Below are 16,218 nucleotides of genomic sequence, written 5' to 3'. Positions count from 1 at the left end.
GCTTAAGCGCGCGACCTTGTTGCGCGTGGGAAGTCTGCTCCATGGGGAAATTATGCTTGTGGCTTAATAGGTCTAAGGTCTTCACATCATATTTTAAAGCAAGAGCAACGAATGCGTCAGACCTTTTTTTACACAAGCAGACAAAAATAGGTCTGAAACGTATTTTGTGAGGACCTTCATAATTCATTGTGAACTCTGTTACGCATGGGACAGAAAAGTGTTCCAAGAAAGTTTCGAAGGTGAAAAATCTCCCCTTTCATACCGACAACACAAAATCTCATTCTAATTTTCATAATCGTTGAGGGTGGAGCCGCGGGTGGAGTCATTGCGAAACTCTCTCTCTCGCTCTCTCAAAGTGCAGACCGTGCCTGCGCGCTCGCATTTCACCTGCCTTCCTGCTGCTCCTACTACGTGCCGGCTTTGCCTTCGTTATCTGCGATCTGTGAGCTGTAAGGTCGAAACGCCTCCCTCGCCAGTGGTTTGGTACTGACACCCAGAACAAGTGCCAGCGCAGAGCAGGAGATCGTACACCGGAGAGCCCGGGATTTGGAGAGATGAGCTCGCTTCTCTGCGCGCTCGCTGTCTTTGCTGCCGCGATGTTCACTGCAGGTAGGCTCGAGGACCTCTGTACTCGGCGTGCTTGAACAATGCGCCTTACTGAATCCTATGAACTCTTTCTTTCGACGTAACCTTTAAAATATATATATATATTATTTCAGTATTTTATGAAATATCAACAAGTGTTCGTAACGTAGCTGATTCGGGTACTGTAACATGTGAGTTACCGAAGTTACTCGTTAGCGTCGTTCTTTGAGCTTTTAATTGTGGTATTAGAAATTAAGTCGCGTCGGTTTGGATATTGACATGTCCCAGGTAGCGTTATGCTTTCACAATTGCGATGAAACCCCCTTTGTGTAAACTTCATACAGGAATCCCCTAGTGTGCGTTGCTGAAAAACGAACTAGGGTTTCAAATGCGCAGGCAACCCAAGTTAAAAACCCACCGGCAGCTACCGTAAAAGTGGCTTGAACGACACCCTGTGAGTTTCCTGCTTTATGTGATGCTGCGGTGTAAGCAAATACTCTCTGACATCACGAAGTCCTCGCGCCTGTCTGGCGACCCTTAATCGGAAAATACGTCACTTTGCGACTATCTACACGATGCGTCGTAGTTTCGGTTTGGCCGGGTTTGTCCCCTAGGCACGTGATCAAGGACGACGCGCATGAACGCAAATGTCCCGTGTGTGTGCGTGTGTGTGTGTGTGTGTGTGTGTGTGAATGAGAACGTGTTCGTAGAAACTTTGTCAGTCATTCGCCTATTGTGTGATCGTATCCCGTGGCGTCGGGTCATTTCTGCCAGACTTTTTGTCGTTTTGTGTCCACCCCCCCACCCCCCCGTGTGCATGACTCAAGCAGTTGCGAGACCTGTTCTCTGTCGTGGTGGGTTGTTTGGAGAATTCGGGTGGAGGCTGCTGTATTGTTCAGCCTTTTATTTCTTTTCATTTTAACTCCAATAAGCAACCACAAGATCTCCGGCAAGATATATACTAACATTTTGTCTTTGAGGCTATTATTCCTTTCTTTCCCCCGTATTTCAGCCTTTCTCCGCATACATGAATCACCAATAACTGCTAATCGTTAATGCTGTAATTGGCCGCATAATTTCGCACGTGGTGTGTTGGCGGTGTCTGTGGTCGACAGTACTACATGTTTGTACTGTGTTCTTGACTTTTCAGATCCATTTTCTCTGTTTAATCACTCTAAATCTGTGCATACGCGATATGAGGAATAGCAGCAGTGTCCATCACATGATGGGAAAAGAAATTCCTGTGAAATGTTCAAAAAAGAATGCTAGTGAGTGGCCTTTGTTAACTCTTCATAGAGCAACATTTTGACAGCTATTTTACAATCTTTGTTCGGAAAACAAGGACCCTTTGCTAGTTCTTCGTTGTCATAATGACAATGCAGCGAATGCTATAAATGGCTTGTTTGTAAATACAAGGCAGACTGTTTCTGTTTAGGATGAAGCTTTCAGTCTGGTGGATCTTACCTGACAAAAGGCGGGGCGTGGCTCCGGGCTGTGTAGCTCACAGCGCTTCTCCCCAACAGGGCTCCCGCGGTTAGCTTGTTATGCCATCGTTCTGCTCTGCTCTAAAAGTTCTTCCCTCGTCGAGCGCTAGACGACATGTCATGTTGGACCTGTCTGGGGTGGCTCGCGGTTTTATCGTGGGGAAAAGACAAACAAGATGTTGTTTGAGCCTGCACTCTCAAAAAGAATTCTGTTATAGTGCCATTATTTTTAAGTCAAGCATGACTGGATTATGAGTGATGCTACCACCCTTATCTTTCAGAGGTCAGCTTGCGTCTGTCATATCCTCAGAACCACACTCCAGTTCCTATGACTGTATACGTCATGTCTGAGCTGTATGAGGGTGGTGTTTGCATGACAGTTCTTTCCCTGTTTTTACAGAGAACACTTCCCATGGCCCATTTTGATTGACCCTTTGAGGCCAAATTTTTCACGTTCTGTTGAGAGATCCATAATTGATCAAATTTGGCTTGATGTATGAAGGAACGTCATCAGCCTGAGCTTCAGTTACGACATTCTTGTGGTGAAATATTCAGTGAAACATGCCTGAGAAGTCAGGTACTGGTAGACATGCGATTACGTGTCCGCTCACTTCCTCTGTTTATATGCGCAAGGCCTCACTCTGGTGATGTAATGAGTGACACATGACTGCTATTTTGAATAACTGACACAAACAGGAACTGAGAAAAGATGGCGGGGTTGGAGGTTGACTGAATTTTGCATTTGGTGGGAATTTTACAATTCCCTTCAGGCCACTGTGCCTAGCTGCAAGTCTCCTGGGAAAGCCCGGGACTGATGGGAGGAAGAGGCTGCAGAAAGCCCCGTGGTTTCCGGCCTTTGCCTTTATGAGTGCTGAATCATTGGTGATTGTGCACTGGCTGACATAAAACACTTCAGGTTACTGTCGATTCTAATGAGAAATACATGCATACATTAAAAGTACTCTAATTAGTATTTTCATATTCATTTTTTTGTAGCCTGAGTTAAAAGCAATTGTACAGTCAGTGTTTGAGGCTGGGTGGGGTGGCTTAATTGGCAGAATCTGTTTGGACATCATTTATCAGTCCTGTTTGTGGTCAGAATCCTGCGTGGACTGCCTACATGGATTCAGACTATCCATCCATATAGATGCATTATTACATAAATTAGCCATGTGTTTCCAGGCATACCCACCCATCCACCCACTCTTACTGTTATGCACTCAGACACTTTTTCCAGCAGTTTCCTCTGCTGATGTGACCGATGAGACATCTGCCTTCTGCTACCCACCCCTCCTACATGCACCGTGTCACCCAGCGTGTCACCCAGGGTGTCACCCAGGGTGTTTCCTGTCGAGTGAGCTTGGACTCCTCTCATCTGCTAATGGATTATTTGGAGCACTGCTGAGGGGGGACCTGTGGTCCGGTCCGCCTAACCAGTCTCCGAGGCATTCATTTATTGATACGGAACAGATGATTTCTGTTGCGTCCCAACACACCCCTCCCCCGCCCCACCACCAACAATGCTGCACTCCCAGCAGCCAATTGGAGCATGCATTTTCATCATGCGCGGGGTGGCGCGGACTCGGCTCTTGCCACCTGCACATACCCGGAGGTGGAGGAACGCCCTTCCTAGGAGATGCCTGGCTGGCGGATCAGTCCGCTGTCCTAAACGGAGGAAGGCTTCCCTTTAGCGGTGAGCGGCAGCACACTCTCCGAGGGCCTCATACTGTGCCATCTGTAATAGGGTTATTCATGCGGGTCGGGTAATGGCGTGCGGCAGGGGCTACGGATGGCCGCACGCCTGACGAGCGCCGCTGAAGGGAAGCGGCTGGCTCCGCGTTCAGGTCGGCTGGAACTCTCCCACCTCCCGCCGCGAAGTTTTCTAAGCTCAGCCCGATACGGGATCTTTATTAAGGGGAAAGAAAATAAAAAAGTGTCCGAGATCATTCCTGCTGTCGCTGAACTTCCTCTGGGGCTGACCTGTTTTCTGTTGAGCTGTATGAAAAAAAGCTCAAGACTGGATGTCAGAGTGTCAGAGCACACTTAAGAAAAATCAATAGCCATCAAAAGAAGTCTTCACTGACCACAGCCTTCTGCACTTTAGCCTGCTGAAGGGATAAAGTCTTCCACTCGATGGGAAACACTAGGAAGCCACGATTACTGCCCTCGCTCGTGCTGGTCAGCTGTGACCGTCATCGGGCACTTCTGGGAAACTACGAGGAAAATAATTAGTTACATTCAAGGCTGTGTGATATAATTAACTGAAAAGAACGCATGCCAAAGAGTGTTGGAGAGGCTGTCAGGAGGTGGCAAGGCCTCGTAATCAGTGGCAGACAGCAAATGCCTACACCTTCAGTCCTTAATGAAGTGCCATTTCACCTCACACCTGACGGCTCAGTGTTTAAGGGGCCAGAGCTTTTGGGCAGCTCTTGGCCTTTTAACGGGTTGGTAATGTAAACGTATTGATGGGAAAGTCAATGGACAGGTCAGGGGATAAGCATTGATTGTCCGATTATTCTTGCAAACACGCACTCCTTAGCTATAACTTATGAGCACGGGTGTGTGTGTGGGTGTGGGTGTCAGCTCTCTGGTTCCGCTTTAACAGCCATTATCTGGCTGGTGGATCTTTATATACGTTTGTTTACGGGGATTGGGTTATAAGTCACACTGTGTCTGGGTTGGTTTTATTGATCAGTTTGCAAGATAATTCTACTAATTGAGGGCTGTTGTGCGTGTGCTGTTCTCTGTACTGTGCAAAACAGGGCCTGAAAATATCTTCAGAAAAACAGAACCACCATAAAATAAGGGAAAGAAACAGCGAAATAGCACATTTGTAGCTTATCTCTGCACCAATTTAATGGTTGTTCCATCATTCTGAAGATATATTTTTTAATGTTTGGTGATTTTTCCTGATATTTATATTGGCATTCAGAAAAAGGTCACAAATCACAGTAGGTGAGTTTTTTTTTTTCTCCAATCTTTTAAATAAAATCCTGTCAAATATCCATCTGAAGCTTTAAGCACATCAGTTCAGTCTGACATTCAAAGTGGGCCAACCTTTTTTGGAGCCACGGAGATGTATGAAAACTGGATAGACGTTCGGAGGCTGCCGCTTTGATGGCGCGTATGATGTGCAGATTGCATTTCTCCACATGTGAGAAGACGCTTCTGCCTGCCACTCTGTTGCCTTAAGTGACACTTTGAACCCAAAAGGGCATGACTGAGGAAAGCAAAGTTTTCTCTCTCTCTCTCTCTCTCTCTCTCTCTCTCTCTCTCTCTCTCTCTCTCTCTCCCTCTCTCCCCTTTCTCCACTACCTCCACCCTGCTATCTGACGCTTTTAAAGGTCTGCCGGATGTGTGTACAGAAGTGTAGTGTATGTGTGCCCATGAGGTGGGGGGTTGTGTGTGTGTGTGTGTGCGCGCGCGCGCAGCAGGACCTCCCACTGCCCTCAGGGTCTTAGTACGGTAATATGAGGCGCTGGGACTGGTTAGCCCTTCAGTGACCTGGCTTACCCTGGTTTATGATGTTCTATAATTGAGTAATTTGGGATGGTCCCTCGTAAAAAGGTTTAACTGAAACGATATGTATAAATATATATGTCCAAGGAGCTTTCATACACATATAAACCAAATATGTCCAGATCATTGACTGCCTGCCTCTTCACTAAGCACACATGAGCAGCAGTTCTGGCCTAAATTAATTAAACACACACACACACGCATGTGCAGACACTGCAGTTATAGAGACTACTGGCTGCAGTCTGTGATGGGGCTTTAGCTTTGTGGTATTCATAAACTCTAGTCTATTTGTATTAGCCTAAGGATTTTTTTTCTCAAAAAGACAAAGCACTTCTCTCCAGAGCATCTGCCAAATGTTGTAAACACAAATGCAAATCACATAAAATATTCAGAATTGTTGGGGAAGTTTGTTTCACAGTTTGCTCCCTGCAAACTGGTGTCTGTTTGCGTGAAAGGATGAATGGGAAGATGACCAGAGGAATGACCTTTAATCATAATGGTGTTTTTCATACAGTCCAGCTCCCAGCATCATGGGTAGAAGAGGTTGGCGGAAGTGGGTCCTGTGGTGAATGTTTAGCGTTTTAATCGCGTGTGCCCTGTGTGTGTGCACACTTTCACAATGCTCACATTCATTTGAATGTCCCCTCCCATCTGCCTCGCTGCCACACAGATCCAGGAACGTGTCCAGGAACGGAGTCCCATGGGGCCACAGAATGTCGCGGGGCCCCATGTGGAAGTGCCATGGCCCAGTCTGTCAGTCACTGTCTAAGTGGATGTTGTCGAGTGGTCCGAAGGGGAAAAAATGAAGGGCAGGGACGTGTTGACCAGAGAATCCCAATTTGTAGATGAAACGCAAGCATTGGACTGAATGGCCCTGTGTCTCCGGACGCGGCCTGTCGTCCCTGTCCTGTGTGGATGGACGGTTTGGTGTCGTTTATCAGTCCCGCGTGGCTTATTGTAGTACATAACGTTAATGAAAGCCAGTCAAACGTTTACACCCCTGCAGACTGTCTCCCCCTGCGTTCGGAGTGTTTTTATTACCACTCTCTAAATCACGCTTTTAGAAGTTGAACTGTTGTCTGTGCTATACTGGGTAATAATTTAAAGCTGCTACTACAATGATTTAACCTTTGTGATGGCACAGAGGGGCATGTTGAGGGGCTTTAGAGGGAGGGAGCGAGGGGGTGGGGTTGGGATTTAGGGGAGGCCGGGGGGGGCGTCTGTATTATGTGGAAGTAAAAACATTTCGAATCACAAAGACTAGAAGGATGGACGGCTTTATCTCAGAGCCAGAAAAGGGAGACCAAGTTCACTGACAGGTTTAGTAGGCTACTGCTGAGCCTGAGTAGACAGATTTAATTACACTCTTCCAGGGGATGGCCAATAAAAACAGCACAAAGCAATCATTTGATACTAATTAACAGAGTCTCCCAAGGAAAATAAGTGCACTTTAATTAGATCATACACATATATCTAATTGTACATTTTTTAAATGTATCTACTGTTGTATTTCATCCCCTAAAAAGATTGTTGTGCCAGACCTTGCATGTGGTAATGCGCTCCCGCTGCTAATGTATTCTATAGCGCTCGCGCCCAGAGTGATTATGGCAGGCAGCTCCCGCGCCCGGCTCCCAGGGGACGTCGGTGGAGAGACGCATCCTTTCATGCGATAAATTAGCCGCAGCCCCGGCACACGGGCGCCACTCAGTCCAACCCTGCGCACGAGCAGACAAGCGCGAGAATGAAGGAGTGCTGGTGTGGGATATGGCGGCCCTGCATGGCTCCTCTCGGGGTGGGGTGGGGTGGGTCTGGTCGGGGGGCTCTGCTTGCATGCTTCTGCGTGTTCCAGCAGACCCTGGCTAGCGTGGGGCAGCCTCCTGAATCCCGCCGTCCCACAATTCCATCCCATGCAACCAACTCGCTTCCTTTTCTTTTATTATTTGTATTGATTTGATATGTGCTAATTGTTCCATGTGGGGTGAAGTGTTTGGCACCGGCAGTATAAAGTTTGAGATTCTCTCCATTTTGCTGTCTCTGCTGTTGAACACCCAAGGGAACAGACGAAGCTGCGGGCTTTTCGAGCTGTTCTCACTCAGGTCCTGGGGTTTAACTTTTTCCACTTCAGAAGGGAAGCTCGGGTCGTACCTGTTTTCTAGATCTGTCTTGCCGCTGGGTGAGTTCTTCTTTCTCTCCGTCTCCACCTCTTTGACCCTCTCTTGTTCACTGCAGAATCCGCACTTCCTTTGTTCCTCTGGTATGTCGGCCATCGCTGATTTATGAGCCATTCGGAAGAGGTCAAATGTCATGTTATTATTACGCAGAATGAGCTGCTGCATGTCGGTGATGAGGGAACAGCATCACCTCTACAAACGTCAGCTCTTCAACCAGGGAAAAGCTCAGAGTGTAGAACTTCTTTAAAACCGACAAGCAGATATTTTGTCCCCAGTGGTGCATGTTCTGGCCAGCTCGTAATGCTCTCTGCCGGAGCCCATCCCTTCAACCTGAGAAAACATGATGCTTTATATCTCCCTCTTTTCTCGTTTTGGTCTCCATTGTGGAGGTGAATAAGCACTGTATTGGTGAAGGGCCTACGTGTGGAGGGCCATTTAAAAACGTTGGCTATACTGTTCCTCTGGAAAGTCACCATGGCGCGATCAAGCAATAGTCTCTTTTTTCAGTTATTTTTTCATATTTTACCACATTAGTACAGGTTCTTCGGTTGGAAGCCTTACGTCATCTTCCCAAGAGTTGAGTCACAATCAGCATTAACTCTAGTCAGGGCTCATACTCACTTTTTATGCCTCCTTGTATTTGTTTTTATTAGGGTTCTCCATCTGGGGCTGTGTCATCTGAGCTTGTTCCTGCAGTGTGTTTAGCTGAGTGCTGAAAGCTTGGTCACGGACACCCTCCTGTAACACTAAAATGAACCTCGAACGGTCCAGGTGTCTCTTCCAGTCACTAGTCTTTGTCCTTAAAAGGAAGAATTTGTAGTCTTCCCTGTAGCTGCTGGAGATAACACAAATTCTCCAAACAGTTCTCCGTATCACATACTTTAGGCATGTAATTGAAATCCTGCTCTTGTGGCATGGTTTTATGCGCTTAGAGTGTTTATGAGGAGGGAATTTGAATTTTCCTCTTTCTGCTCTTTGGACCTACTTTTGCAGATGTCCAAATGATTTCTTCCAGTGTGTCCCTGCTAGATAAGAAGCTATGTTGCATTAATCTTCCCTCGCCCTATACAGGAAGCAACAGCAGTAATATATGTTTCATTTGGGCCATGCACTGGCCTTGTGAGCACACAAGTTAGTCAACAAAAACTGACCAGGAGAACAAACAGTACCACATAGGGTGCCCTTTTAATAAGTAAACAATAGGAACTTGTGAATAAGTGGCATTTTCAGCCGTGCTTCCCTGTGGAAATTACTGCTTGTTTTTCTCGGTTCGTGTTCGTGCCCAGGGCAGGGTAAGCTGAAGTTAAGCCACTACAACTTCAGCTCTAGACAAGAACATTACTGGGACTCAGTGTGCCACCAACTTCCCATTACAGGGGAAGAAGGATCTCCTATAAAATGCAAGTCTGTCTGTCTTTCTGGTGCTGGAGTTCCTCACTTAAGATTCTCCTCCACTCCATTTCAAAGGGAGTTTGCATTTGGTCCAGATGTCACCGTGGCACTTTTGACAGATGCAGTCAAGTTGCAGTACAGGGCCGTGACACCAAAGGTTCACAGCATTCGTCCAGACGTTCTGCACTTTAACCCTTCCTCCCACACTTCTGTTCTGTTCTGGCTTGTCTGTCGGGCAGCTTTCATGTGGTAGTGTTCTGGAACTCTCTGTTATTTCTGTAGTCTTGCCCTCACACTCTCCCTGGAGTGGGGTGTGTGTGGGGGGGGGGGGGGGCTGGGTGTACCGTGTATCCTCAAAGCCTGAAAGGCCTTTTGATCTCCGGCTACCTCAGGCTGACCCCGAATGGGCCTTGGCAGCCATTACGGACAAAGTGGATCCACGGCGTCGTTTTTTTCAGAGCTTTCTGGAGAACAGCTGTCATTTGGGGGCGTCATTTGTTATCTCCCTGACTGTTGTAGCCAGCGGCTGAAACGGGTGCCCTGACCCCCAAGCCTTTCAGTCTGGGTCCGATGTACCACTCCAGGCGAAGATGGCCCACAGAGGCCTGCTAAGTGCACTCTACATGTCCCTCAGCCATGCTGTCACTAATGCCCCTCATAAGCAGTGATTCTGCCTGCTGCTTTTAAGCGTCCCAGGTCTTCCGCCCAAACATCCGATTAGTTATCGATCATTATCGCAGCACTGGCCTGTGCCGTGCTCAAACCGCAGAAGGCTGCAGTGTGCAGATTAACCTGCTAACTAATCACAAACAGTGTTACAGTAATCTGACGGCGGTGTCGTATATGCGTTAATACGATTTCTCACATTCTACATGGTAGGAAAAGCTGGTCATGAAGCAAACTATGCAGACTTAAGAGTGGAACCAGCATCGGCAAGGCCTCCGTCTACGTGAATATCACAACCAGCCAGACTAGATAAAAGCAGCGTAGTAATTTTGCAACAAACAAAACCAGCAAGGCAATGAAATTGCACTGTATGATTTTGCCCATGTCATGTGGCTCACCTTTCCAGGCTTGGAGCCTTAAACCCAGGCTTTGATCACTGCCGTACTCCCACTTCGGCTGTGATTACAAGGAACATCACTCACTCGCAAACGTTCTCTCCGGCTGTTTGGAGATGTTCCATTTCGCTTTCATGCAAATGCCCTTCGGGTGTGTGTTTATTGAAAACGGGGGGGGGGGGGTCCATTTCTGTTCCTGGACAAGAAAACAAAAACCTGTGTTCCAATAGCATTTTAGCATTGGATTTTATCGTAACCAGATCCGGAATACCCCAGCGTCGGTTTGGTGAAGTGAAGGCAAGATGGGGAGGTGAAACAGACTACCCCCTCTCTGCGTTTCTCTTTCCCTCTCTGGCTTTCTCATGCCAAGTCCCATGTTGACTTGCCTCATACGATTAGAACAGCAAAGTCAAAGACTGGTTTATCATCTCATTCGCTTCAGAAGAAATCTTGCCCCCCCCCAAATGAAATTTCAAACGATCGCAGGCCCACCAGTGTCTCAGACACAGTCCTTAGGTGCTGCTCCTGATTTCGCCGTGTGTGTTGCCCCGACATGTGTGTGAAGCTGTTGCTATGGAGCCATGAGATTTAACGGCTGTGATGGCGGGCTTTTTAAGTTGTGATGATAGGTTTGGAAGAGCCGTGTTGTTTTTTTTCAATGGCTTTCATTTTCAGACCACTGACTGCATTTCTTTGCTATGGCTCGTTGCTCAACCGCACCGCCGAAGTAACAACTTAAGGAAGCGGCTTTTGGCGGAGGACTTTGGCAAATCTTATTCACTTGTGTGTGTTTGATCCTACATGGACAGACATCTTGGTGCTGAATCTCAGATTGGATTAATAGCTTAGTGGCGTGCACTTTAAGCATGTTAGAGGTGTAAGCACTTGTGGCGGGTGTCAAAATAACTTTTCACAATTAATGGTTTATTTCTATTCACCGTAATTAAAAAATTATGATTAAAAATAATGAAAAGAAACGGCCGAGATCAGAGGGCAAAAAGAGCCGCCTGGGTGCACACCAAGGAGGAGGGCACAGCACGGCAGGGTCAGAGCATGTGCTTTTGCACATTAAATTCACTTTAACTTCACTTCACTTATCGAAACGTTCAGAACAGTCTCTGCTCTCTTTCTAATGAGGTACCAGCCAACTTAGAGCACTGCGTTACAAAATAATACGGCCCCAAACCTGAAAATATGAGGTCAGAGTTCAGTAATGTTTCATTTCTCATGTGAAAGCACCTTTACTCATGTGGACCAACTGTATTGGTGTTTGAAATGAGTTTACCAAAGTGCTTGGTTCACAAAAGTACTATATGAACTATATGAATAAAGTAGTGTAATAAATATAGTGTAATAAATGTCTAAAATGACACTTTGTATAGTCGTTCACTGAGTGTGGTCTGTCACTCCACTTTCACCAGATCTTGGAGGGACTGACATAAAATATGACTGAACAATGACTTATATGTAATATAAAAGTGGACTATCAACATTTCAAGTTTCATGTGAAAAATGAGCTTTACAGCAACTATAACCACAAAATGGAAAAAAAACAGAAAAACCAGGTAAAACAGTGTGTTATGCTTCTTTTGCATCCCACTGGAGAGAGTCAAGTTTAAGCTTGTTGATGCTTACTATGGAGACAGCATCAGGGCAAAAATTCCAGTTCTCCTCCAACACACACACACAAAGGGCCAGATCCAGACTCACAAAGTGATGTACTCTCTGAGCGAATGGCATCCCCCTGAGAGTTCTGCAGAGCCCACTCATCCCCCCTTTTCCAAAAGCCATGTGAATGAGGCCACACGAATGGCTTTATGAATGTATTAAATTGTGCCAGATACCCACCCCATCTCTAGGCAGCTCTCGTGACATACCGATGCACCCCATTGAATCCCTGTGGGTCGGCAGGAGCCTGAGGGAGTGGGCTTGCCCCAACACCCTGCACTCTGACACTATATGACGTGAAGGTCACATTTCCCTTCCAGAAGTTTCCGTTGGAAGAGAAGGCCACGTGGCGGTCAACTCAGCGGAGGTACAGGGCAAACGTACCAGCCCTCCAGCCAGGCCCGAGATGGTACAGTCAGAGAAGCTCTGTGGTTCTGACGGGTCAGGCTCTACGCCGGGGCCCGGCCAGCACCGAGGCCTACGGAGACAGGCCTTGTCTCTGCATTGTTCAGACCGAGAAGGGTTTCAGATCCAAGAGCCTTGTAAAGGGAAATAATAAGGGCCACGTTTGCTCGCAGGCTGGAATTTCAATCCCCTGAACATGGCTTTGACTTGCCCTTGCTGTTGTACTTACGTTGCACACGTGGGCCACACGCCCAGAGGAAGTTTGTCAGTTTCTCGGCTCCTCATCAGCCTGTCAGCTTAGCCCAAAATCCCGCTCGTAGTCCTCAGACGTGAGTGAGAAGCAAAGGGAGGGAAGGGGAGGAGGGGATGGGCGGTCCCTGGAAAACCGTCTTCGGACTTCTCTTGGTCACTGACACTTAAAGCCCCAGTCGTTGGCCCTGTGAGCCCATAGCTACTGCAGCCTCAGCTCTGCAGTGTCACGCCCACTGAGGCCCGACAACACACACTCAGCATCACGGCACACCTAGCCAGACCGGAAAGACGGAGCTTGAATCCGGTTCAACACGCTGGTACGCATACACATTCCAGCTGACTCTGTAAGCAGACATTTCACAGAATGTTGCCTCGCATACGTTTGTGTAAGACTTTGCTGGAATTGAATTTTTTTCCCCTTTCAAGCCGGCGATTAAAAAGGTTCACGTTTACCTCACCCTTCTTCAAATATTACGTCGCTTAACAGCTCGACTTGCCGAGGTGAACCCATTTACATTGTGTCACGGCTTGAGATAAAACAACATTTGAGGAACGGCAAGAAGAGAACGAATGAATTCTCAAATCAGTGCGCCTGAAGGTGCTGGAAGAGAGGAGCAGTGCGTTAATATGTTCCAGACGTCTCCGAGATTATTCAAATGAAAGAAGCTGTGATTGTAACACCTTTAGATGTACATACCTACAGGCGGGAATTACCCGGGTGTCAATTACAGGCCCGCCGCCTTGGCCGTGGTCGCCCCAGTGTTCAGAATGACCGCCATGATTGCAATCTGCAGTAAAGCAGCAAAGACTAATTTGACCTGTAGGGACCCGTTTGGCTGGTGAGACGAGATCTGAATCGACAACGACACTTGGCACCACGGGACCGGCTCTCCCCCCACACCGACCAAATTCCCAGCAGATTGCCTGCTTTTTTTCAAACATTGTGTCTTATAATTGATTACCTCTTAGCCCTGCGCAACCGTCAATTAATGGAAAATCCTCTAAAAATGTAAAGGAGTTGAAGGGGACAGTGATTTGTGCTCTTGGCCACCAGGGAAGTTGGCGTGGTGGAAGCACTTTACCCCAGTCACCCACTCCATCTCGTCTTAAATCACAGCCGTGTGGAGCGCGACAGCCTTGGTTCCGACTGCACGGCAGACCACGCTGGCCTGCCACTCCGATCCCTCTTCCGCCGCAAGCACAGCGCGGGCCGAGGGAGGGTGAGTAACGGCTATGCTCCGCAACGCAGTGCACGGCGCTGTCGCAAGATTGGTGTCGTCACTCCCAGACAAGTCCACCAGTGCCAATTTGCTCTCCTGCCATCTTAATTTAGAACTGTTGCTCTCTCTTACACTGTCTTGCATTCTCTTCTCGCCTACCCAGCAACTCTCTCTGGCTTTTCACATATGAAGTGCGTTCTCTGACCTACCTGCATGTCCACATTCCACCATCTCCCATGAGCGTAGGCTCAGGAGTCTCTGCTGAGTGCATCTGGACATTTGCCAGAAAGTTTTTTTTCTTGACTATTTATAGCAGTTTGCGTCTTCCTGAAACCCGTTGTGTTCCGGCGCGCCTGCTGCTGTCCGCAGCTACTCACAGTACAGCCATACACATGCGGGCTACAGCGTGTGGGCCGAGGAAAACTCGCAAGCTGTGTATTGATTGGCCGAGATCCAAGGCTTGCTCTAATTTGACCTGCTGGAATCTCACGGACCCTCTCACGGGTCCCCCAGTCATGCCTCGTGTGTTCCAGCAGCGTGGCCATTAGCAGGTGCGATACCCATCTCATCTGTAGCCCGTTCATGAGAGGACGTGCCTGTAGCCTGCCAGTGCATGTCTAGTACCCACGGCCAGGCGTGTGTGTGTGTGTGTGTGTGTGTGTGTGTGTGTGTGCCAGCGCCGCGCGCGCGGACATGTGAGTGCATGCATCTCCAAGCGCCCCCCCATTACCCAGTCTGACTGCTGGCCGCGTGATAAATTGGTAGGAACATTTCTCCCTCACACAACAGCATTGAATAAATTTAGCTGCATCTGAAATGGCAGCGCAATATGAGAGAGCACAGAGTAACATAAACTTGCAGGGCATTTCATATTGAATAATGGATGTGCCAAAAGCCATTAGGAAACCGCGCGGATGTCTGCTCCCTGTGTACCACCGGCAGTGTGAAAACATCAGTAATAAACTATATGTCTGATTCATTGAATCCTTTTTGTTTTCTAAGTGTGCCTGCTTTAATTAAGTATAAAGTTTATTGAAGATTAAAACTGAACGCTCCATTGTTTATTTATTTATTTTATTTCTGTTGTAGCCTGTTGGGTGTTTTTAATATGTAACATGCTTACCTGATATGAAACATGATCGACGTGAAATGGTTCCTGTCTGTAATGTCGCTCGACATGCGGTAATTATATAGCCATAAAGCAGACGAGTGCCATATGAATGTGTGGGACCGTGCTGTGTGCAGAATTCACCGTGCAGCGTGTGTTGAAACGAGAGCAGTGACATGCCCGGCTCAGAGATGACCGCAAATGTGTTGGAAATGCACCTTGGTGTGTCTGAGCAGCCAGCTAAGAGGCTCTCCCGGACTCTCCAGGCTGGGTTTGCCTGTCACGAGGTCTAGCACTGGTGATACATCACACTCTGTGGGCTGTAATGTGTATATGTGTGTGTTGCTCTTGCTTGCTGATGTCTTCTCAAAGCCACAGCGGCCCTATTAGCATGAGGTGTGTGTAGTTTGCTAATTGTGTGTGTGTGTGTGTGTGTGAATTCACGTGTCCAGGCCAACTCCTAAACGGCACCCTCAGCCCAAATAAATGAAAGCCATTGCTCTGAGCGCAAGTTCATTTTCCTTGGGGCTCTCCAGCCTGAATGCATAACTGGAGGGGGGGGTTAGCGGTGACCTTCACCGCTCTTACGTCGGAGAGCAGCCCACACGAGGAAGATGAGGAGGAGGAAGCTCCTTTATCACAGGCACTGGAGTGTCCGTGTGGCTCTGGCACCGTTATCACGCAGCTAATCCAGGGCTGCCCCCCGGAGAACCCAGACACCCCGCTGATGTGTGAGTCACCCTCCCAGGGCTACTCTGAAGGGTCAGAAGGTGAAAGGTGCTCGGCAGGGATGCGTAAAATACGGCCCGCGACATTAGCTGCCCGTCCTCTGACAGCGGGTGACGTTGCGAAAGCATTTTCTGGCTGCCCAGATTGTATTTCCTTGGTGCCCTTTGACCCAGTTCTCTACCCTTAGTCATTCTGCTCCATGCTTCTCTCCTTTATTGGTGGGCAGACAGCAGCTGAGGGGTTATGGGCAGGTTTGGAAAAAAATGTTTCAGTATAAGCAGAGCCATAACTAAATTCTAAGCCAATCAGAATTCATAACCAAATGAAGCAGTTTCTTCTTCATCGTCCTCGTCTTCTTCAGGGAGGCTGGGAGACGCGATGCTGGTTTCGTAGTCTCGGCAGCATCCAGCGTGACGCGGCATGCTGAATCCCAGCTTTTGTTTGTCACAATATTTGTGCAGCAGATTCGCATGTTGACACTTCCTAATAACGGCCTCTAATTCAGGGGCGGCCACACTAATTAATCTGTCGTGTAAAGCACTGCGTCGGGCTTGAAAGGGTCCTCAGGGCATCCCGCGCCAGGTGCGAATCCGTCTGATCTCGATCCCAATCGGATGTTCCTCC

The 16,218-nt window shown here is 47.9% G+C and overlaps 1 protein-coding gene across 3 annotated transcripts in view; it reads left to right on the top strand.

Moving 5' to 3' along the window:
* Positions 1-344: 344 nt before the first annotated feature.
* Positions 345-16,218, top strand: part of alcama (activated leukocyte cell adhesion molecule a) — a 45,430-nt gene continuing 29,556 nt past the window's right edge. For all 3 annotated transcript variants that reach the window (XM_027000743.2, XM_027000742.2, XM_027000741.2), the window contains exon 1: positions 345-609. In XM_027000743.2, coding sequence (XP_026856544.2) covers positions 555-609 — 55 coding nt within the window. In that variant the 5' untranslated portion in view covers positions 345-554. The remainder of the gene's footprint in view (positions 610-16,218) is intronic.

Source organism: Electrophorus electricus, chromosome 17 (assembly GCF_013358815.1).
Source record: "Electrophorus electricus isolate fEleEle1 chromosome 17, fEleEle1.pri, whole genome shotgun sequence".
Classification (NCBI taxonomy): Eukaryota; Metazoa; Chordata; class Actinopteri; order Gymnotiformes; family Gymnotidae; genus Electrophorus; species Electrophorus electricus.
The sequence above is the reverse complement of the archived record's forward strand: the minus strand, read 5'-3'. Positions and strand labels throughout refer to the sequence as shown.